Consider the following 22,502-nt stretch of genomic DNA (forward strand, 5'->3'; position numbering starts at 1 on the left):
ATGTTTTGATAGGGGGTGAGTTGGAGGTGATGAGGAGTGGATTCGAGGCTACAAAGTGTTGGTCGGCAGAATCTTACCGCCTACGTGATTTATCGGAGGATGTCGATTCACTACTAGCAACTGCGAGGTATGTTCCGTGACCAGTTGGTGGTAGGAGCCTGAGTTTATTTAGTATTAACATTAGATTCATATACGGCAATGCACTATGCAGGCTGCCTCCCAAATGTATATATCCGCAGCACCCGCTCCTTTTGCTCAGCGATCCATGCATTCAACTCCTCGTTCCCACAGAATAGCTGTATGTTGGACATGTGAGACGACACCACCCACCCCCCGATCAGCCCGGCAGTCTGGTGATGGGCCAGTGTCCCCCGCCGTCCATCCGCCTCGGGATACTCGATCTTCTCCTGACCCACATGCACCGACATCGTCTGACTCCCAAGAATGTACGGCACCGTGCCGCAGATATCCAGAGCCAGCTTGTACGTCATATCGATGGTCGCCTGGATCTGCTCCGGTGCACCACCCGGCAGCAGCGCCAGACAGCAGCGAATGATGTTTTGCACCACAATCCGGGAATCCCGATAGAAGTTCCATGTGCCTGCCACCCACATGTCAGTGTAGCAGTCGCATCGGTTCTTGTACATGCCGGCCTGTCGAACGGATTGGGGGATGCAGGTGGCCGGAACGGGCTTCCAGTGTGCCGGGAGGGCGTAGGTCCAGGCTTCCAGAGATGCGTCGAGGCGGTATGCCCATGCTAGAAGATCATGGATCTCTTTAATATCGTGTGCACCTTCGTAGTTGAACTGATCCCAGGCTTGTCGGAGACTGGCGAGCTCCGATGTGAACATCCAAAGCTGGGATGTCGCCGCCTGAGGCGCTTCCGGAGACACCGGCCATGCACTCGGCGCTGGCATGGTGGGATAGGCGAGTCCTTTGGATGATTTGACCTGGTTGGTTAGTTGACGAACTCGATCAAGAACCAGAACATACCAGTTGGACTTGAACGGAGGTCTCCAATGTCAGCGACAGGATCGACGACCGCTGGGCCGGGCTCTTGCTATTTACCAGAGCAACGGCGCCGCGCAGATGGGTTCTCGCTGGCTGGCGACCTTCTTTCAACGCGCAAAACTCCTACGGCAGGTGAGCATCGCTGACATACCATGCGTCGAAGGACCCACCTCATAGGTCGAAAGTAGAAGGATAGCCATTAGTATATCATCCACATTCTGACTGATATCTCCCTGCAACGCCTTCCTGGTCTTGGCCAGAGTCTTGACGAACAGCTGCTCTGCCGACTGAAGGAACGCCCGATTACCCGTCCAGGCAGCCACGGAAAAAAACGACACAGCCAAAGTGCCGAGGTGAAGGGGAGATTCGGGCTGCGTATAAAAGAAAACATCCGGCAGGATATCCATGAACCCCTGCAGAATCAACGGATCTCGAGGCGAATAGATGAATGAGTTAAAAAACATCGAGGTCACGGTATCCTCCGTAGATAAAAACAGGCCTCTCGGGACCGCCGGCGGGCTACGCAGTAGGGCACCAAACGGCGTACCTGCATTAGAGCTGCCGTCGGAAAAAGCATCGGTTAAGGTGATCGGAGTTGGTGACGGCTGAGTTGACTCCGACCCCACCGTAGGAGTTGAGATTGTACTACTGGGCGTATCTCGCTTCTTGCGATGGAATGCTACCTGGTCCCGTAACACAACATCAAGAGGATGAGGGTAGCCTGGACAGGACCGGCCCGTCCGAACACATGCTTTGCAGTGAGGACGAGTTTCATCACACTAACTCGTCAGCAAAGAAACCAATCAGCGTGTGGAGCATACCTTGATGCGTCGTTTCCGGCAGTTTTGACAGCCGGTACTCGGCTTCCCGCCGTATACCATGATGTTGGACTAATCGTTGATGTATGCAGCCGAGCGGTCGTTCCACGCAAGCACAAACACTCTCGGAACGCACCTTACTAAGCCCATTATTCGGATCTCACCGTACTGTTAGCTGTCTTGTTTCCACCAGACAAATCCGCTGTGCGGATAAACGACTGCCTGTCAGCTTATCACTCACGTGGCATGAGTCAGCATCTTATCGCCTGATAAGATTCATAACTCGGCATATGTCAGCATAACGGATAACTACATCATCTTATAGTGGAAATATGAAGTATAGAATTAATCTTGTTCATTCGAAATCACAATACTGTCAGGATATCAAGCAAATTCCCGTAGGAGTAAGCATAAACCAAAAAAGATAGACCCATCAATCATCAACTCATAATACATCGCAGTCACATTATCATTAATAAACCAGTGCAGTCAAGGGTATGCAACTCTATCGTGAGTTCGTCGCTGATCATAACACATAAATCATAGCAAAATAGGCATAATCTCGTGGAAATGCGATGCAAAACTCCACCCAATCATCATACAACCACGTATCGGATTCGAGGCTCCTACCTCATACACCCCGTGGTAATCAACATATCCGCCCGCCCAGGACGGTCGAAGCGATCGATGCCCAGATGTTCCTTTCCATCTCTACCCACGTAGATCCCAAAGCCGTACATGGAATGCTCCCGATCCCCGGGTGGTGCGACCACCAATCGAGTCACCAGATCTGCTTTACTTCTCGGTTCCCGCAGTATCTTATCCGCGAGCAATGGGCTTTGGTAGAGGAAGCTCATCTGATCGGCCAGTGTGTTGACCTCATGTGGCAAACGGCGACAGCGGCGAGGCCAGATGCACAGAAAAGAAAGCATGTATAATGCGCAGAAAGCTACCATGGTATAAAACGCTGGCATCAATGCCGAGATCCGAATCGCGTCATCCGATGGGTGGTACAAGGCGATGAATACCCCTCCGGCCAGGATAGGAATGGCAGCTGATATCGTGCTCATAAACGAGATCCAAGCCACCTTGTAGTGCTTATTGAGGAGGGCCAAAATGGTCACCTGGAACGGATAGTACGATGGATAAGACAATAGAAGGCTGTGTTCTGCCCGAGCACCGTTCGGAGAGGATAAAGTCGCGAATGGCTGCAGCGCACGGAAATAGACGTCGATGGGTTGCCACGCGAGGAAGAAAATATTCCCAATCAGCGCCGGGACAAAGCTATAGCAGAAGTTGGACGAGGAGAAGGCGCCCGTCGACGGTAATGTTGGCAAACGCGGGGGAAATCCGCCCTTGATCGCATCGTGAATGAAGCTGACCAGCACAAATGCAATGAATAAGGCACCAACAATTACCGTCCACAGAATCACAAAGCCGTCGCGAAGGAACCATGGAACCCAGCGGTAGCGGATAGCCGGCGAGTACAGGTGTTGATAATACTCCTCCTTCTCCGTAAGATCATGCTGCTCAAGGTCGAAAGATACCCGTGACAGGCCATGCGATTGCATCTGGAGGTTCTTTTCTTTGCGATGTAAAGACGGCGTCCGAACGGGTGCATCCACTTCACCGATGCCGTAGAATGTTTCTGCTCGGCTAGATAGTTTCCAGTATCCTAATCGGAGAAGTCGTGGATCCAGCGATTCACCCACATCCGGCAACGTCTCGGACTGTTCAAAATCGTGCAAAATGTTCGATCGCTGGATAATCGAAATCAAGTCGGCGAGACTCACAGGGTCCCACATCAGGCCGGACCAGGTGCGCACAAAACGAAACATGAGCAGGATCAGTCCAATCGCCAACAAGGCGTAAATAGCCACGAGGGTCCATCCGACTTCTAAGACTGAAGCCCACCGCCAAGTCCCCTCCCCATCTATCGAGTACCACTTCGCCTGAAAGAGGCAGCTAAGCAGCGGTAGCGTGATCACGTTTGAGAGCCACATGGTGAATAGTGAAAACCCGACTATTGCCTCTCCATGTCGGAAATGGGAAAAGTCCGGTATCAGAAAATTCTGCGACAAGATCGGCAGGTTCTGCAGAACGTAACCGAAAGGCCTTTCTGACGCCATAATGGCAAACGGCATGGTTCGATACAGGGCAGCTTGGATCACAAACGTCCAAATAGTGATGATCATTCCCAAAATCTGAGGGAGAAATTGCATCACAAAATAGTGCGAGCCACCTAATCCCGTGTAGTCCCAGAGCCCTGGATGCCGTTGAGACCACACATTGCAGAAAGATATCCCCGCAATCATGAGCAAACAGCATAGGATAATCGCTGCCAGGGCCCATGTTCGTAGGACAACAGGCACATAGTCCAATGGTGGATACAGCAGGCTATCCTCCGGAGGCTCAACCGCAACAAATGATTCCGGGTCCACCGAGCTCTGAGCGGCCCTCCCTATCGAATCCGAGGATTGTTGCGGTGGCCGTACTGGTGTTGTCGACGGCCCAGGTGAGCGAATAAAGCAGCCTAATCCTTCATCCCAAAGCAGTGGCTCGAGGGGATTATCATTGCTAGTGACCGAGCTTCGCCGTCTGGGGCCGGCCACCTCCTCATCACGCGTGAGCTGGCTGATGGCGAAATGAATGTATGGCGAGTCATCCAACCCCGGAGTAGTCGGTCGCCCCGCATAGCTATCGCTGGGTTCCCGTCGAGAAGTGGTATCCGACATGTGGCTCGGTTCAGTGTCTCGCTCGTCAACTGTACGTATTGTCCGAGAAGCAGGTGTGGCAAAATTTCTGCTCTCGCTCGGGGCACTCAAAGAATGCTCCGATCGTGCACCAGGCGGCGGGGCTAGATGTGTTCGAGAGACGCTAGGAGATGGAGTTCGGGTCGGAGGATGAGAGTTTGGTGTCGCATACCGTGCCACGGTGATTCGACTGCCGCTGGCTCGGGATCTCGCACTGGAGGAGGGACTGGAGAAAGAGTAGTAGTCGTCCGAGGCAGCGACGGACTGCTGAGATTGAGAATGCATCAGTTGTGGCCTACTTGCTGTGAGGGGCCAGCCATCCGTCAGTCAGATTTCGAAGACACATCATATTTTGCTTGGCTGGGTGCCAAGATGGTGCGGAGTCAATTAATTACTTACAACTGACAGTTCTCAGACTCACATTCCCAGAACCCGGGGCGAGCATGGCGGCCGAGAATCAACCGAAGAATGTATGCGGTGCGCAGCTCACTTGCAGTGGAACTGGAAGTATCCGATGGACATTCCCCAGATGTGGACCCTCAACGTGCCCACGAGGTAATAAGAGGACATTGGCAGCAGGTAGAAAAGCAAGGGAGGAAGCTGCTGGATTGGGCCGGCATCGCAGCTGAGGTGGTTGGTTATACGGCCGCCGAGGTTTCCCAGCCTCCCGGCCCAGCCACCCGACCAGGAAAGGGCCGATCGAACAACACCTGGCATTGGTGCCTACCTTAGGACCGAGGGATCTTCAACCTGGTCGGTCACGATTGGAGGATGTTTTAGACGGGGCATGATAGTGAAGCTGCCAAAGCGGCTAGGTGTGAGTGGTGTTGTGGCCCTCGCTGAGTCGATGGATGGATGGAGATGGAGATGCAGATGGGCCGAGAGCCAGCGCCCGAAGGTGATCCAACCGACGGATCCCTGGCGGCCCGATCCACTCTGACCCTGGGTACTACCCTGGGTACCTTGGGTCACCCCATTCCATGACCCATCGCATTATTTTCAGATTATTTGTCTCAAACATATTCTCCTTAGCTACTCCGTACTCCGTACTCCGTACTCTCTTCTCCGTAAGATCTGCATGCAGTGCATCTGAATGCGCCCGGAGAAAAGGTATTAATCCATACCTCATAGCCGTGTCATGTTTAAGAAATATATACTCCGTACCTTACCGCCCCTTACCAATTTATGAGAACCAATGTATAGTGTATCAGGATAGACCGCGCATCCTTGCGCTATTATGATTATGTCACTGTCAGCCAAAGAAAGATTAGTGGTTAGTACTATCAATAGGAACAAGACTCGTATGTACTCCTTCCTCCACCCTGTCTGCCATCTATGAATCATACAGGTACCCGGCAATTACTCCTCCCCACCCGCCGGCATTATCGCTCTCCAACGCAATCGGTTTGTTTCCTTCCATCACCATGTCGGTCGTGCTCTTCGTGTTCGTGCCATACAGGTATATGGCAGTCGAGTTGGCAATCTCAATGGCATTCGTCTGGCAGTCCCCACTGCAATCGCCATTGTCGTTAAAGAAGACCCAGTTGCAGCCTCCATAGAGGAACAGATCCGACGAGCCGTAGATTCGCTCAAACAGTGCCATACGGCATTTGCTGTCATCGGCCGCGCAATCGCTATAGGTAGGATCACTGACGGTCAGATACTCATCCCACGGGGCTGGGTTGAGCGCGCTACTCCCTGGCCCTTGCCAGTATGGAGACTCGCTCTGCTGCATGGCGGTAAAGACGTTGCGAGCGTACTGGAAATTGTACTGGTAAAGGGTGTTGTGTTCGAATCCCGTGCCAATGAGCCAGGTCGCTGCGGTACCTTCAACTAGGACGCCCCGACCGGTGGAGATGGTTTGGGGATTGTCTCCATCGAGATCGTGATCGGCTGTCCATCCCCACATGTTTTCAACGTAGGCGGACGACGTGGTAGATAGATGCAGAAGTCCATAGGCCGCTTTGCAGTCTTCCGGGCTGTCGGTGCATTTGCTTTCGACCTGGCTACCCACCGCACCGCCGATACGGAAATGCGTGTTCCAGAAGCCAACATCTCCCGGTGACCGGGCGGCAATGTTAATCTCGACCTAGATTGCACCTGATTAGAATCTATCCAACCGAAAATCAGGGAACTACTTTTCTTACCAATTGGCAACCCGGCAAAACATCTGCAACAGTGAAAAGCATATCGCTGACTTGTGCGACGCCGACATCGCCCGGATATCCGACCCTAAACATGGAACGGACAGCGGACTCATCCTCGAAATTGCTTCCGACAGCACTAATCGTCGAGGCAAAGGGATCTCCGATGATGCGTGTGCCAGCGGGCATGAAGATGGTGTCTGTCACAAGATATGTGCCCGCCGGGAAATAGATGAGCGAGCAGGTCTTGTAGCGGGACAGGATATCGTTGATGTTTCGGGTGTCATCGGTTTCGCCGTCACCATAGACTGGCAGTCCAGGGACATTCTTGATATTCAAAATCTGCCCAACGTCGTAGTCTTGATACGTTGGTGGGGCCATGGTGAAATAGTTTTTGCCTGACAATAGCGATGAGGAACGGGAGGTGCTGACGATCTTCCCTTGCGAGTACTCGTATTGAGCATCCTTGGATTCATACTAACAGGTCATTTCGGTCAGCCTTGCCTCGACGTAACCAGTCGCAGGCTCAACCTACCAGATTTCCATGTACCCAGGTGTCGGGGACATTTCCACTCCACGCGATCCTTTCCCCGAGCTTCACAGTGGTACCGGAATTTTGCACATTATCAAGCACGATAGAGTTGCCTGCGTTGCCCGAACTGGTCGATGAGACGAGGGTACCCATGCTGACACCCGTCGTGTCAACTACGGTCAGAGACCCAGACGTTCCCTGCGCATCAATTCCCACACTGCCCGACTCGAAGCGGCACCCCAAGAATACAATATCGGTTCCTCCGGCTTGTACTCCGGTGGTGGTACCAGTAAAGGATATGTTCTTGAACACCCACTGTTGGCCATTCAACTTCATCCCGACCGCGCCACCTCTGAACCAGAGGTCATTCTGCAAACAGTCAGCCTATGATGTTTTGAGCGAGCAGCAATACATCATTTACCAGAATCAAATTACTATTGTAGTCGTATTGTGTAGTCAGGCCGACGTGCGCGGTGCTATAGAGGGGCATATTGAATCCGACATTAGTAAGTTGAGTCGCCTGACTAACGGTCCAGTCGAGGAGAGTGATGGATTTATCCAAATCGAAATCTGTCGAATCGATGATGATATTCTTGATCCCTATGTAAAAGTTGATCGTGCCTCCAAAGTTGGGATCCTTGCCGTAAATGATATGATCGTCTGCAAAGTCCGAGGTCGCCTTCAGAACCGGAGGGTCGGTGGGATCGCCAATGATGACGGTTCCCACAAACAACTGTAGGGACGATTTCATGAGGTAGGTCCCTGACGGTAGGTAGACAATGGCTGGTTGTCCGGTAGTTCCCATGGAATGGGAGCCACGATCAGGCCCGTTGGATGGTCCGGCTATGCGAAGTTCCGTATTAGAAAATGCTTGTCAGAGTGCTTCACTTGCTGTACCTTGGATGGCTGCTTGGATGGCAGGGGCCGCGTCCTCGTCACCAGTATTGTCGGCACCGAAATCATCGACAACGTTCCGAAAGACATCATAATTGTCTTTGTATTTGGAGTCCATGAAAGATGACTGTCCATCGTGATCAATCTGTTCATACCAATACCCAGATGTGCCATTCGATGACACGCAAATCGAATCTTCCGATAGCGTTGGATGAGTGATGGGGGCTTCGGTTCGATATAGCCAAGGTTGAGCCGATTGGTTTTGGATTAGAAAAGGGATTCCCCTGTCTCCGTCAGTCCGCCAGAAATCCAAGGAGAAAGCGCAAAACTCACGAGGGTTTCGGAGCATAGGTCACCGGAGGAAAGTAAAGTACTTGCGAGGCCGAGCTTGGACTTGGGCTTGGGCTCGGGCTTACGCTTGGGCTTAAGCTTGAACTATTCCCCCCACCCCCGTGGGGAACGGCCCATGCTTGAAGGGAAAGGGTGCATAATGTAGATACAAGAAGAAAAGAAGGCGTAAAGGGACCCATATTATCAGCACTGACCAGCCGTGATTAAAAGATCACACAACAAAACAACAAGGGTCAAAGGAAAGTCAATCCATCCAACCAAACTGAACAGGCTGTATACTGTCCTGCTCTAGGTCAGAGAAGACTCGGACAGGGCCTGAGCGAATGGGAGGATAGATGGCCCAGGTTGGTACGGAGTACTGCACCGGATCCCAGTGACCGAGACGAGGGGAAATGGCTGGACTTAAATTGGCCCTTCCCAGTGTATGCGTGAGTGGACCTGCATACCTGGACTTGGGCCAGGCATGACTGGCCCAGTCACCCCCGCCGCCTTAGTATCCGCATACCTCTGGGCATTCGGGCGGATTCTAGGGATTTGGCCGAGGTGCTCCGTATTGCACAAGACCGGAAGCCTATGTTTGCTTTTTACCCCTATTGAGTTTAAACTCCCGCCTTCTCCTGGGCCAGAGGCTAAATAGTAAATACCCATGAAGAAACAAACTTTGATCTTCCCCTTGCCCCTTTCCGGGGACGTGAGTCGGTACGGGATCTGCGATAAGCCGGTAAGTGGTACGTACTAGGTGTCAATCGAACAATGACAGGCCATGTTGCCAACTGTACAGTATGCAGGAATGAGAGCAGCCTGACGAATGGCTGCATACCGCACGGCGCATGCCGACCCGCAGCCCAGGAGGGAAACATGTAAACACTCGCGTTCTGTCCGCGCGGATCCCCGGCACGTGCTCGGCTGCTGGCCTCCATACATACAAACAATTACCGACCGAATGAAATTTCCCTTTTTGACGCTTACACAAGGAAAATCATCGATATTCAGAGCACAGTTTAATGCCGTCAACAGCTTTTCGCTTCCTATGAATTGGCAACGGAGAAAGATTCCGGACCGAACCAGGGGATCACTGTCGTATCTGAAATAGTCTGCAAGGGATACCTCTAGTCGAGCAAGCCAAAGCCGGTCTTCCTGTACGGGCCGTGGTATAAACTCAACCGTAACTCTAACCATCTGGGCGGGTACCCCCTGTCTTGGACATACGTATCCTCATCTCGGATATAGACCACAGCTGAAGGTCTACTTATATACCTTCATCCGGATGCTGAAAAACCTCATGTTACTAAGCAACCATCAGGCAATCAGCCATGACTCAAGACGTGCAAGCGAGGCGAGTTGTAATATGTTGACGTCTTTTGGGTCAGGCCTCGGTAGGGGGCCAATCAACCTCGTTCATGGATATACTATCCCCTGTCATAGAAAAATACATTTATATAACGGGTGATTCCTCTGCTTACCGTGAATTAGGCGGGACCTTGAGTCAATCCGAATTCAAGCCCCGACTGCTATCTTAGCCGTTAATCAGGAAGGTGACTGCTAGATCAAGAAACCGCAGACGGAAATCGTCGTGTCTGCGTTAATGGATTGTCCACAGCAGCCTGTTCATTTTATGCTCGCCTTGATTAAATATAGATCCACCGGTCCCTACCGATATTATTATGCCGGTGATATATAAATACTGATGGTTATCCACGTATGAGTTGATCACCTATTCTCCCCTTTCATATCACCAGACCCCCACCCAACTCGACAACATGCGCCATCTACCACCGGAACTGCTCTGCATGATTGGGAATTACGTGGACGACAAGCCTACGCAGCGGGCTTTGGCTGAGTGTTCCCGATACTTCCACAACTTATTCATGCCACGCCTATATTCATCTATCGAGCCATTTACTAGCATCCCATATACTGACGCCAAACCTAGCCAACTAAAGTCATCCCGCACTTTCGCACTCATCCGACTGCTCTGGTCTCGGCCCGACTTGGCCCGCCACGTCCAGCATATGGAATTTGTGTGTTCCCATGACGGCTTTCGTGGCTTTGAGCTCCCCGACGAGTGTTCTCTCTTAGTCGAACAGGCTGTGGCCGAGATATGTGACACAGACAAGGATAAATAATACTGGACAGAGCATCTGCACAATGGCTACAGAGATGCCTGGGTGGGTGTACTGCTCACTCGTTTGAGTCGCCTGAAGACTATCACGGCCCATGCTTGCCCCATCGCTCTAGACATAAACCTGATTTTTGAAAAGGCAGCTTTGCGCCAATCCCCATTTCATCGAGATGTTCCGTTCCCTCATCTCAACAAGGTCAGATTTGTACAGCTACCGGGACACTATCCCGTCTATGCCGAGACTCTTATCCCTTTCTTCTATTTTCCAGCTCTGCGCAGTGTCGAGGGCTTGGGTGTTCGCGAGAGCCTTAGACCATATGTGCACCCCAAGCTCCGTGGCATCAAGAATATCGGGTCCCCAGTGAGAGAGATTACGGTATCGGGGCCAAGCCACTTTAGAACAGTCGGCCTATGGATCGAAGCGTGCAGCAATCTCGAGCGGGTTCATGTTAATATAGAACCGAGTCGGGCTGTAGACCTCGAGTGGTATCAATCCCGGGTCAAAGGGGTTCGCAAAAGTCTTTTGCCGGCGAAGAGAACCCTCAAGTCGCTTTGTCTTCTATTGATCGATTTCCGTGTGAGGAGCCATTATCTTCGCGACCATTATGAGGCATTGCGAGGAGTTCTCGATGGACCCTTTGGCTCATTTAAAGAATTTGAAGTGCTGGAGCATCTGAGTATACGGCATCCCAATCTTGTCACTCTCTCGGGGGAGGACACCGGGGGCGAACATAGTAAAGATGGAGAACGTCTTATTGACTTATTGCCCAGGTCACTCAAGTCACTTGAGATCACCGAAATTCAGCGGAAATTTCTGGCTGGTTTGATAGCCGATATATTGTTTCTAGGCCAGCATCGCGAGTCTTCGGTGCCTTGCTTGGAGAGTATCGCGCTCGTTGTGATAGAGGAATGGCCACCCTATGTCGCGTCCCTTAAAAGCCTGGCACTGATGCTTGATGCGGGAGTCTGTGAATATTGAACGAGAGCGCATCTACAGGGATCGTTGGGATGACAGTGGCGATTCAGACGAAGATGAATATTCTGATGAAAATTTTTGTTTGTATGGATACGAATATTCCGACGAATATTCTGATGAAGACGAAGAAGACGAAGAAGACGAAGAAGTGGCGCAATGAGGTTGGTGGAAATCCAGCAAACCATTCGGTATGGGCATTCTTGAATTACATTGGTAAGCAACTGATGACGAAAACACAGACCACTGCGATTTGATAGGATAGGTAGAATGAGAAAAAGAGAGCAGTGAGCAGATTATTACGAGATCCACGAGACGTAGCCGACGCTAGAGACGCTAAGCTCCCCGGTGGGTGGGGCCAGGCCCGGACTATAACTTATAAGAACTGCTGCCACTTCCCCGCCAAAGTCCATCCATGGACTTCATCCCCACCTTGATGACTCGTCAGCCAAAATGCAGATGAAGGGCATGGAAGGGGGCACGTATTATGGCGTCCTAAGTGCCTGCGATGTCGACTTTGCCAATATCACCCAGGTCAAGACGTTTCTGCATGAGCTCAAGCACCTGGAATACCTGCCAATCCTGGGGGCCCGTTATGCAGAATATTTCTGGTATGGGGTCATTGTCGTAGTGGTCCTGGTGGCGTTTATTAACAGGATGTCATCGATTGTTCGAAGACTGAGGCAAGTTCACTGACCTTTTTCCCTTGTAACTGTCGGGGTGCTAATGGATTCCCTGTGGAAAGGTTCCGTCCAAGTATAACCCAAAACCCATCCCTCGCCAACCTCTATTCATTCTCAAGTACAATCCTCGCCACCAGCACCGCGTTGGCTCGAGAACCATCTTACCTCCAATGGACACCACGTACTCTGTCCCCTTGGTTCACGATCCCGCCATTTGGACCCATATACATCATCCTCTGCTACTTTGCATTCATCATTGCATTGGAGTTCATCAACAACGACGTCCCGGGTGCTGGCCATTGGCAGTTCCTTGGAGCTCGTGCCGGGTGGCTTGCAGCTGCCCAAGTCCCCTTACTTGTGGCCCTGGCAGGCAAACGAAACCTGATTGGCATGCTCTGCGGTATTCCGTATGTCCGCTTGAATGTCTACCATCGCTGGGTATCGAGAGGTCTTCTGCTGCTCTCGACCTTTCATTTCGCCTTCCAAAACCACGGATGGGATCTCTACCATATAAGTAAACTCGAGTGGGACACAGACGACTGTCCCACCAAGGGCATTGCCGCCTACGCCTTCATCCTGTGGATGAATCTCACCACCCTCGCCCCTTTTCGGCACATGAGCTACGAATTCTTCGCCGTACAACACATCATCACCTTTTTCGGTTTCATGATCGCATTATCCTACCATCTGGACACCGGCACCGCTCCCACCTCCCAACGATACATCTACGCTAGCGCTGGCATCTACATCGCCTCCTTAATCCTGCGTTCCATCTACTACACCTATGCCAATTCCCGTCCTCCACACGCCACCCTCGAAGCCTTAGACGGCGGCGCGACCAAAATCCGGATCACATCTCGACAAATCCAAACCTGGCAGCCCGGCTCACACATCCTTGTCTCGCTTCCCCGATTAGGCCTCCAACTTTCCCACCCCGCAACCATCCTATCCACCCCATCATCCCACAACGGCGAATTAGTCCTCATCCTCAAAGCCCACCAAGGCTTCACCAAAAAGCTAATCACCACCGCCAACAAACCCTCCGACCCCGAATCCACCCAACCCCACCACCGCTCATACCTTGCCCTCATCGACGGACCCTACACCACCTCCGCCCCCGATTTCACCACCTTCGACACCCTTCTACTCATCGCCGGTGGAACAGGTGTAACCTTTACCCTCTCGCAACTCCTCCACATCGCACACCGTTCCACAACCGGCCCTTTACCTCTCCGCCAAGTCCTCTTCATCTGGGTGATTAAGAAAAAACGCCAAGCATCATGGGTCCTCGCCGAGCTGCACGCCGTCCTGCAGAAACTCCAGAACACCAACGTCCAAATCCGGATCAAGATCTTCATTACCCATGACCCTGACAGCACCACTGAGGACGAAAAATTCACCCCCAATCCCAATCCCAACCCCTCCGTACCCTTCACCAGCTACAATAACACCTCCGACGACGACGAAATCAAACACCTCCCCTTCCCCTCCACAGAGAACCCCCCCTCAGCTCCGCAAATATCCTTCCAACCCAACCGCCCTTCCCTGGCTGGTTACATCGAAGACGCGGTGTTGCAAGCCGGGGGCGAAATCGCGGTTGCGGTATGTGGCCCCATCGGTCTAACCGTTTCTGTGCGACAGACGGTGGTCCGGGTGTCGGATGGGTTAGGCGTTTGTAAAGGGTCGGGCTTACCGGGGGTGTTTTTGCATGTGGAGAATTCGTGTTGAATTTAGATATTATTTATTCAGTATATATAGTTTCATGGAATGTATATATGAGAGAGCAATATATCTTGATGGATAAAATCTAGGTATTAATCTAGGATGAATAAACTTATAATTGATGTATTAAGATATGTATGATATTGGAGATGAAAGGGTCATAGTATATGTATTTATCTAGGTGTAATGAGACATCGTCATTTCCGAGTGTTGTATGGGGAATTCTATACTGGGTGTAAGTCTACGGAATACAAAACCGGAAGGGAAGGTATATTAAGCCGTCACGCGCGACCTTATAGAACTAACTGACTACTACCTACAACGGGGGTCGCTTAGGCACTGAGTGAACGAGTGAGTGAATGCTGTAAGATCCCGCGGGAATCCAACAAGGACAAGGATTAAACTGATCCCTGGGTTGAATCCTTTTGCGGTCGGTAAAAATCCAGAGGTATGCATGGCATTGACGGGGGAGAGAAAGAAAGAAAGAAAGGGGTAATTTTAGATTAGGCTAAGGTTACTGCAAAGACCCGTTTCGTTTGTTGGTTGGGATTTGATGAACCCTGTTTAGGATGCGAGTGTTATCTCAGCTCACTGCTTGTTATCTGTCAAAGTGACCTGTGCGCTGCACTGAGGGAGGGATTCTATCTAATTCTAGAGTAGGTAGGTAGATAGATATCTGGTTTAGATGGCGCCATCTTGTCTGTCCCTTATTTGAAAACTTGACTGGCCCGCTTATTTGATGGGCCAATGGTGTGGTGTGAAAGCGGGAAAGATCTCCACTTTACGTTTCGGAGTTCCGAAGGGGTACTATGTTTAGAGTGGTTTGGTTCGATATACTCTGTATGCGTGAATGGCTCGTTGTAGATAAGTGGCGTATCTGGTGAAGGGAAAATTCGATGGTCGGTTTGTAAAGGCGCTATTTCAAAATTGAGTCGTGTTGTTGTGACACCATTGCGTGTGGTGAACTGCAGGCGCAGGATTGTTGGGGCCTGGCAGAAGCAAAGACGGAGGATCGCCAAATATATTTCGCTTGGTGGGAATTTTCCAGTGATTCCAGAGCGCAGGTAAAATTCGAGGTTGATAGTAGTCAAGGTCAATCATTGTAAGTAAAAGAAAACCCTGAATAGTAACCCAGGTAGTGTCAGATAGTGAAATGTCCAAAGCGTATGGAGTAGGAGTAAATTGCGCTTGTTTGGATTGTGGGTATTCGGTATCCGTATTTGCTCCCCGCACTGGTTGATTCTAAACTCCAACCGGCCCTTGGCTAAAACAATTTGGCGGCACAACTGACCAGATAGGCTTAGCAGGTAGGCGAAACCGAGATTGTACCTGAGGACGGAAGATGGGGCACGGATGTTCCATCCCGGCTGGCAAGGTCCTTGGAATTGGAAAGTGTCTGTCTGCTTGCTCGTGACGCATGGGTGGTTACGTAGATTTCTTGCAGTCTATTCTTAGCAGCATACCGTGTACGGAGTATGGCCAATTTCCTTTCGCAGCAGAGGTTCGTCCGAGCTTGAGATGTCAAACCGGGCCCATCGTCATTTCGGACGACTCGACTCGTGGCGCGTGGGACTCGGCCCCATCATCGTTATCTGTGGTCCAGCGAATCAGAGGGTCTCTGGGCGTGGAACAGGGGCTTTGCTGACTGCGCTATCTGACTTAGCCACGATAGGAGACTGAGGAGACCAAAGAGACCAAAGAGACCAAAGCAGGATGCGAGGGACGCAAGGTCAAGACCGTCAAGGGGATGTAAAAACCGGGAAGCAGAGAAGGAGGGTTACCCCGCCAGGATCACGCCGACGCTTGAGAGCATCTGGAGTGGCAGAAAGGCAGTCAAGCAAAGTGACGGGGCCTGCCGTTGCACAGTGGCGGCGATGACTAAGAAACGCTGCCGCCTTCGCCAATCACGGCCCCCCGATGCAGGCCGTCTTTCCCTTCCCCATCACCTCACAGCCTGGCAGTCCAGGCCTGCCGTTCGCTCGTTTGTTCACCATCATTCACTCACTCACCCAGTCGTTCTTTCGGTCCTCTTTCTCGCTTGTTAGCTAGCCTCTGCCAATTTCTCCTCGAATGCAGTCCCCTCTGTTATTCTTCCAACTGTCCTAGATAGTTAGTTAGCGTCTGGGCTGCTCGTCAGAGCTGCGCCGCTTCCTGTCTCCGACCTCTGACTGAGCTACCTCTCTCTGCCACCACTTCTGTCGCGGATTTCCGGTCTCTCCCCTGGCCCCAGGACAAGGCAACGTCAAGGGTTCGCAGGGTCGCACTCAATGCTCTAACTTCCGCCCTTTTTCTAGCCTACTTTGCTGCCTTGCTGCATTGGTTCGAGATCTAGCTGGTGGCCGTCTGACCATTTGCATCACCGCTCTTGACGATTCCCCGCCGACGTCTTTATCGCGGCCACAGCGCCGCTCCGCTCCTTAAGTCGCCATGCTGCTCAAACCCGCCACACCCCTCACCATCCTCCTGTTGATCGCTTTTGCGCTACTCCTCATATCTGTCATCTCCACGCCCATTGTTAAGAGCATTGCGCTGGCGCGACATGATAATGTGGACTATGGCGTATTCGGTTACTGCAAGGGCGATGTATGCACCAGCATTCATGTTGGTTACGCTGACGGTTTGTCACCTGCGTTCCCTATTCGTTTTCTTGAAACCCTGAGCTAGTAAATTGGTTGGATGCTGAGTCCTGTACAGACGACATAACATCAGAAGATGGCACATTCAGCATTGCACCTAGCACCCGCAGATCGCTTTCGGCTATTCTGATCGTCCATCCGGTCGCTGCGTTTCTCACACTCATCTGTCTGTGTTTAGCGGCAGCAGCTCACTTTCATGCTCCATCGCATTCGCCCCGCTATTTGCTGGCCTTGTTGATCTTACTGCTCCCGACTCTGCTTGTGTCGCTCCTGGCGTTCCTGGTGGACATCCTATTGTTTGTGCCGCATATGGCCTGGGCGGGATGGATTGTGCTGGTCGCGACTATTCTTCTTGTCACCTGTGGCGTGGTTACGTGCGCGATGCGACGGACGCTCGTCAGCCGCAAAGCGAGGAAGAAGCGCATTAACGAAAACGCTGAGATGAGTGGGGAGAACTACTACAACCGCCAGAATGCTGCCGCCGCCGCAGCAGGACTGAACGACCCCGCGCCCCTCAGCATGGACACCAAAGAGCCTGTCGTCACCGGATCTCCGCCTTCGTCCGAGACGGGGCCTACGTTTGCTACATTCCGTACCACTACGCACGACAGTGATGATGACCGCACCCCGCTAAATTCACGCAATCCACAGACCGAGCCCCCGCTTCCAGACAATCAGTATGCCCGGGTGCGGGCCGACAGAATGGCCTACAATTCTTCGCCCGAGGAGGCCGGTATCCCTGCTGGGACGCATGCCCCGGGCCCGAGGATGCACCCTGGACAACCTGACCCTCGTCTGCGCAATCAGTACTCCGACGGCAGCATGGGATCGCGGAGAGGACCACCCCCACCAGGCTTTGCACGTGGACGAGGTGGTTATCCGGCGCGAGGAGGTTACGGTCGCGGAGCGCCTTATGGAGGGCCAGGACCTAGGGGGCCCCCTCCTGGCATGAACGGTGGCCCAATGGGTCCAATGCGCGGTGGACATCTAGGACCCATGGGACGAGGCTACCGGGGACCCCCTCCTGGTGGCTATGCTCCCGCACCCCGACCGACCCCTCCTCCGGAAGACGAGTACGAATACCGTCACCCGTCACCCGTTGCGACTCGACAGCCGTCCCCCGGGCCGATCGGAATGGCCGTGTCTCCGGATCATGCCAGTCCAATTGAACAGGCCATTGAAATGCAACCACAGCCACGACGAGTGGGATCTGCTGATCCCGAAGCGCACGATGTGATCCTTCAAGCCCAGCCACATGCCCTATCGATAGATGGGTACCAAGAGCCGATTAGTCCCTCAAGTCTCTACAGCGGGTCAGTATCTGTTTAGTATTCTTGCGGGTTTTGTTTGTGTACTAACGGCCTTAGGTCCTATGCTCCTGCACGTGCTGGATGGGCTCCAGAAGCACCCCATGTCGGCCACTCTCCCTCCCCTGTCCATGCATACGGAGGGGCACCGCAACATGCACGGACCCCTTCGGCGGACTATTTTGAAGATGCCGACCCTCGATTTGCAACAAATGAGTCGGCGGTGGGCAAGGCGCGGTTGCCGGCCGTTTTGACGCCAGGTGCTATTGGTGAGAGGAAACCGATGGTAGATTTGGCCGAAGGCCCCAGCTCACCGACTACTAGCGAAGTAAGCCACTTCACATCAATATCTGAGCGGCCTATCAACCCTCGCTGGCGCCCGCCTCCCATGCCAGCACAACGGGCGCAGGACGTTCTTTTAGAGAACAACCCAGACTTTGACCTGCGGGCTGGCACTGGACGAGGAGGTGCTGGTGGCGTTGGGAGTCGGATGCCCGCCGTGTCGATACCTCGAGATGCGGCAAGATACCCTATCTGAACATAATCGTAATCATTTCCTCTACACTGTTGATGTGCTTGTCACGCCAGTACGCGGGTCATGCGTGGAGTTCTGGAGTCTCACTGAAAATTGGGTTGTTGTGTTCCTGCGCCTCTTCTGTCATGCTTGCGCCGCATGGCACTGCAAATACGCGCACTCTGTCCGTTGCGTCGGTCCATGTATATGAACAATGGGAAGATCCGAGTGTACACGAGGATGTCTTACATTGACATGAGCTTGTGTTTAGTTATGATTGTTATGTTAGTGCAATAGCCATGATTGTGATGTTGTCAGCTGTCCGTCAGGCTGTACAATGGTTAGATGCTTCCTGTCAAGAAATGCCTGTCACGTACATGGCAGATGAACCCGCAGTTTGAGCCCGATTACTAGAAATATTGCCAAGCATGGTCATGTGCCGCCACCGGTTATAATGAACGGCTCCGCGCCACGGAGTCGTTTGGATTTACGTCACCACCTGGCGGGTCTCTGACGACCATTTAGCACCAACGCCCAATCGACATCCCATCTCATGCTTCGATCAGAGCCCCAAGAACACAGTCGATACGTCAGATGACCAGTCGAGTTTAGCGAACCTCACCAGCATGCCGTCAGAAGCTCACCGGTGTGACCAACCCTGCTCTAGGCCTGGCTGCTGCGGAGATTATCGGAATGGCCGCTAGATTCAGACAGCTCTGAGATCTAAACAGCCACCAGATTACATTAGATTGAGGTGCAGAATACGGTCCCGGCTGGATCTGACGTACAAATGGTGGAATGCCATGGCAATACGAGGTGATCATGGTTGCCTGCTTGGTAACTCTGCTTCAGATACCTTCGTCAGCCCGAGGTCTGCATGATCTCTACTATCACTGGTTACTACACTGGTCGTGGGAAGCATGACCCGATAAGAGCTATAGATTTCGACGCCTCATCTGCCTGGTGCAACGAGGCTATCGGTCTAGGCCCACATCCACAGCAAAACATGGTTTCAACCAGCACGTCCAAGGATGCCAAGCACTCTTGGAAACCTGCCCAGGGTGGCTCAGCGGCTGAAGAACCCAAAATCTGTCGGGATGGAGCTCGTCCAGAAGCCACCTGCTGCCCGCTCGCAGTGCCAGACACGATTGGTGACACGGTCTACTGCCCTGCTGTCCGAGACAGCGATACCGCGGCGTGGTGGCATCGTGTGCATCTTGGAGTTTGATATAATACGAGCATTTGCCCGCCACTGTTTCGTGATCTGGGGGATTGGGACCATTTAATAGGCCGAGCCCTTTCATCTCCCGACCCCAGATGACACCTCCCGCTGCCTCCCGATGGGAATGAGGATCTACCCGGAATAGCCACCCGCCAAGACCCCTGCCTCCCGCCGGTCAACACTATGCTACAGACCAGAGACATCGAGTTTCAGGAATCTGAGCTTGGCCGCTCCCGACCGGCGGGTAACAGGAGCCTTTGCCGCCAGCGGAACCACATTGGCAGGCCGTGCCAAGCCGTGCCAAGAGCCTGTCCCGGCGGACGATACGATACATCCAACATGGGCCAGCTTCAATCCCTGGACACGGTCGGCTGATGGAGTCCGATGAGGCATCACTATCCTGATCTATGCAATTTCCTAGGATGAGGCATGTACAGAGGTATCTTGGGCTGAAGTTGAAACGTCACTTTTCGGCGGTGTGCGCGAACCAGAAGCGTTGTCCAAACCTACATTCCTCCAAAGCAAGCCATCATCAACATAAGGTTGGGATGGCGAATCTAGCATCTTGGCGTGGAGGAAGTCGTGGGTCGCCCATCGTGGATGGTTTGCCACATATAGATCCATAGCCCGGCTCATCAGATGCAGTCTCATCATCTATCCTCAGAATATCCCTATCTCCATATCTCCAGAGTTGTTTCGTCTCCTGTGATACATCATGCAGCCATATACTCCAGATGATATTGATCCTTCCCCACCCAGGACCACTAACACCGGACACCTCCGGTTTGCCGAAGACAAGGGTGGCCTCTGGTCCTCTGGAAATAGCACGAATGTCTCCTTCTCAGTGAATCAACGGGAAGAAACCATCTATGGAACCATCACCCGACACTTCAAAGCCGACATCGATAGGAAGTATGCAGATTGGATGCTAGTAGTCTGCGGCTTCGTCGGCGGACTGGTTGACGGACTATCCTTCAATGCATGGGGAAGCTTCTCAAGCATGCAGACAGGTACCTGCCCACTTAATTCCAAACCCGCACCTAGCTAACAGCACTTAGGAAACACTGTCTTCCTAGCCCTCGGCGCATCATCCCAACCCCGATACCCAGCCTATCTCTGGGCCAAAGCACTCATTTCCCTATGCACCTTTATGACCAGCAACGTCCTCTTCATTCAAGTATCCCGAAAGCTCAATCCCCTCCGTCGCTCCACAATGGTCCTTTCATTTGCCGTCCAAACCATCTGCCTTCTAACCGCCGCCATCCTCGTCGAAGCACAGGTCGTGTCCCCGAAACCGGAGGATCCTCGTGCCCCAATCCAATGGATGCAGATCATCCCCATCTCACTCCTTGCCTTCCAAGCCGGAGGACAGATCTGTGCATCGCGGATTCTCGCCTACGACGAGATTCCTACCGTAGTCCTCACCGCACTGCTGTGCGATCTCCTTGTTGATCCGGAGCTCATGGTGAAGAAGAATCCCAAGAGAGACCGACGGATCGGGGCCTTTCTGGCCTTGTTTCTGGGGGCTATGACAGCCGGAGGACTAGTGAAGGTTGCCAGCATGGCGAGTAGTTTGTGGTTTGCTTTTGGGTTGAAATTTGCCGTCACTCTCGGTTGGATTGTGTGGAGAGCTGATGGCCGAGGGAAGGATAATGGAGGTATTGTCTGATATGATCCTTGGTGCTTATCAGTTTCCTATTTGTTACTTTCAGCTTAATGCTATGATCTCGGGAATTCCACAATGTCTTTCCTTCGGTATACAAATTGACACAATGTATTGTTCCCACTTTCATGATGGTTACTTTGACTACGACTGATACTTTTCCGTAACTTCCCCGCCAGCTTTCTATTAACCCCAAGTCCAATATGAATACTTCCCAGTACCCCGGCAGTACACGTACCCATCCATCCACCATCCACCAAACCCAATCTTCACACGCCTCCCCCTCATTCTCCCCAAACAATCACATGGTATATGTGCTTACTACAAACCCACAACCCCTCACATACCTAAATAGAATATCCCCGATCTCGGGCCACAGGACTACCAGTACTTACCAATCCAATCTCCAAGCCTTCGGCGCATTAAGTACTCCCAAGACGTTAAAGCCACACGAAGCTCCACGACTTATCCAATATCAACACCTTGAAGATATATACCTTGGACGGCTAGAATTCTTCTTTCACTTATCTACCTCAGATGGGGTTGTAGGTGTTGCGATGAAGCAATCCAAATCTGGACCTACCTACCTAGCATACCTACCTATAGTAAATACCTATATTCTATCATAATTAATCTAGATAAAATAAATCTAATATAATCCCCCGAACCAATTAATATCTAAAATGACCATGGAAGTATTAAAGAATCGCCAAAATCGACTTTGGGGGTGGGGTTGTTGAATTTATCCACTGCTGTGGATTGGGGAATAAGACGGGGGGGTATGGGGGAGGGTGTTGGTGTATGGATATGTGTGCACCGGGAGATGTAAAGTTTTGGATGGATAGAGATGGAATGGAGGGGGATGTTTGGTGATCGGGTATTATTCTGTGGGATTTATTTTTTATTCCGAGTTAGTGGGTTGACTATTGTCATGCGAAAAGTGACTATTGAATTGTATTATAGAGAGTAGTACTTATTGGTTGGTTGGTTGAAGTTAATTCTTAGCGGGAAGGTATATTGGATGTTTGGACCCTGAAATGACGGGTAGGAAATATCAGGAATAGGGGTGTGGGTTTGGAAGGGGGTTATTTGGTTAGATATATCTGTATAACCTGTCTATGATGATAACCGCTGACAATACTATATCTAGAACCATC

The 22,502-nt window shown here is 51.9% G+C and overlaps 7 protein-coding genes across 7 annotated transcripts; 4 read left to right on the forward strand and 3 right to left on the reverse strand.

Annotated features, from left to right (window-relative positions):
• Nucleotides 1–157: 157 nt before the first annotated feature.
• BO94DRAFT_540199 (Zn(II)2Cys6 transcription factor domain-containing protein) lies at nt 158–2,008 on the reverse strand. The gene is made up of 4 exons (XM_025612861.1): nt 1,833–2,008; nt 1,182–1,790; nt 994–1,134; nt 158–950 (listed from the first exon to the last, which is right to left on the reverse strand). The coding sequence occupies exons 1-4, from the start codon at nt 1,890–1,892 to the stop codon at nt 204–206; spliced, it is 1,557 nt and encodes a 518-aa protein (XP_025462183.1). The 5' UTR covers nt 1,893–2,008; the 3' UTR covers nt 158–203.
• A 171-nt stretch (nt 2,009–2,179) lies between these two features.
• Nucleotides 2,180–5,430, reverse strand: BO94DRAFT_527660 (phosphoribosylaminoimidazole-succinocarboxamide synthase). Its single transcript, XM_025610395.1, has 2 exons — nt 4,982–5,430; nt 2,180–4,884 (listed from the first exon to the last, which is right to left on the reverse strand). The coding sequence occupies exons 1-2, from the start codon at nt 5,025–5,027 to the stop codon at nt 2,456–2,458; spliced, it is 2,475 nt and encodes an 824-aa protein (XP_025462184.1). The 5' UTR covers nt 5,028–5,430; the 3' UTR covers nt 2,180–2,455.
• A 397-nt stretch (nt 5,431–5,827) lies between these two features.
• BO94DRAFT_628652 (glycoside hydrolase family 55 protein) lies at nt 5,828–8,270 on the reverse strand (the record flags this gene model as incomplete). Its single annotated transcript, XM_025617500.1, has 5 exons — nt 5,828–6,671; nt 6,730–7,203; nt 7,262–7,627; nt 7,680–8,101; nt 8,156–8,270. The coding sequence occupies 5 exons, from the start codon at nt 8,268–8,270 to the stop codon at nt 5,916–5,918; spliced, it is 2,133 nt and encodes a 710-aa protein (XP_025462185.1). The 3' UTR covers nt 5,828–5,915.
• A 1,993-nt stretch (nt 8,271–10,263) lies between these two features.
• BO94DRAFT_611470 (uncharacterized protein) lies at nt 10,264–11,761 on the forward strand (the record flags this gene model as incomplete). The annotated part of the gene is made up of 3 exons (XM_025616637.1): nt 10,264–10,524; nt 10,642–11,589; nt 11,612–11,761. 3 exons carry the CDS (start codon nt 10,264–10,266, stop codon nt 11,759–11,761), a joined length of 1,359 nt encoding a protein of 452 aa, XP_025462186.1.
• A 257-nt stretch (nt 11,762–12,018) lies between these two features.
• BO94DRAFT_628654 (ferric reductase family protein) lies at nt 12,019–14,063 on the forward strand. Its single transcript, XM_025617501.1, has 2 exons — nt 12,019–12,281; nt 12,344–14,063. Exons 1-2 carry the CDS (start codon nt 12,052–12,054, stop codon nt 14,007–14,009), a joined length of 1,896 nt encoding a protein of 631 aa, XP_025462187.1. The 5' UTR covers nt 12,019–12,051; the 3' UTR covers nt 14,010–14,063.
• Nucleotides 14,064–15,961: 1,898 nt separating this feature from the next.
• BO94DRAFT_540203 (putative pH signal transduction protein PalI) lies at nt 15,962–18,821 on the forward strand. Its single transcript, XM_025612862.1, has 3 exons — nt 15,962–16,620; nt 16,698–17,952; nt 18,007–18,821. The coding sequence occupies exons 1-3, from the start codon at nt 16,431–16,433 to the stop codon at nt 18,482–18,484; spliced, it is 1,923 nt and encodes a 640-aa protein (XP_025462188.1). The 5' UTR covers nt 15,962–16,430; the 3' UTR covers nt 18,485–18,821.
• Nucleotides 18,822–20,227: 1,406 nt separating this feature from the next.
• Nucleotides 20,228–21,450, forward strand: BO94DRAFT_301053 (YoaK family protein). Its single transcript, XM_025606747.1, has 2 exons — nt 20,228–20,692; nt 20,741–21,450. The coding sequence occupies exons 1-2, from the start codon at nt 20,398–20,400 to the stop codon at nt 21,349–21,351; spliced, it is 906 nt and encodes a 301-aa protein (XP_025462189.1). The 5' UTR covers nt 20,228–20,397; the 3' UTR covers nt 21,352–21,450.
• Nucleotides 21,451–22,502: the final 1,052 nt, after the last annotated feature.

This window comes from Aspergillus sclerotioniger, assembly GCF_003184525.1.
Source record: "Aspergillus sclerotioniger CBS 115572 chromosome Unknown BO94scaffold_44, whole genome shotgun sequence".
Taxonomy (NCBI): Eukaryota; Fungi; Ascomycota; class Eurotiomycetes; order Eurotiales; family Aspergillaceae; genus Aspergillus; species Aspergillus sclerotioniger.

Coding starts and splice junctions, on each gene's coding strand:
- BO94DRAFT_540199 (XM_025612861.1), bottom strand. CDS start 1,892: ATGGTATACGGCGGGAAGCCGAGTACCGGCTGTCAAAACTGCCGGAAA. Junction 1,791..1,832: donor GCCGGAAACGACGCATCAAG/GTATGCTCCACA, acceptor CTGACGAGTTAG/TGTGATGAAACTCGTCCTCA. Junction 951..993: donor CCTCCGTTCAAGTCCAACTG/GTATGTTCTGGT, acceptor CTAACCAACCAG/GTCAAATCATCCAAAGGACT.
- BO94DRAFT_527660 (XM_025610395.1), bottom strand. CDS start 5,027: ATGCTCGCCCCGGGTTCTGGGAATGTGAGTCTGAGAACTGTCAGTT. Junction 4,885..4,981: donor GAGTCTGAGAACTGTCAGTT/GTAAGTAATTAA, acceptor GGCCCCTCACAG/CAAGTAGGCCACAACTGATG.
- BO94DRAFT_628654 (XM_025617501.1), top strand. CDS start 12,052: ATGCAGATGAAGGGCATGGAAGGGGGCACGTATTATGGCGTCCTAAGT. Junction 12,282..12,343: donor TCGATTGTTCGAAGACTGAG/GCAAGTTCACTG, acceptor CCCTGTGGAAAG/GTTCCGTCCAAGTATAACCC.
- BO94DRAFT_540203 (XM_025612862.1), top strand. CDS start 16,431: ATGCTGCTCAAACCCGCCACACCCCTCACCATCCTCCTGTTGATCGCT. Junction 16,621..16,697: donor TCATGTTGGTTACGCTGACG/GTTTGTCACCTG, acceptor AGTCCTGTACAG/ACGACATAACATCAGAAGAT. Junction 17,953..18,006: donor CCCTCAAGTCTCTACAGCGG/GTCAGTATCTGT, acceptor TAACGGCCTTAG/GTCCTATGCTCCTGCACGTG.
- BO94DRAFT_301053 (XM_025606747.1), top strand. CDS start 20,398: ATGCAGCCATATACTCCAGATGATATTGATCCTTCCCCACCCAGGACC. Junction 20,693..20,740: donor CTTCTCAAGCATGCAGACAG/GTACCTGCCCAC, acceptor AACAGCACTTAG/GAAACACTGTCTTCCTAGCC.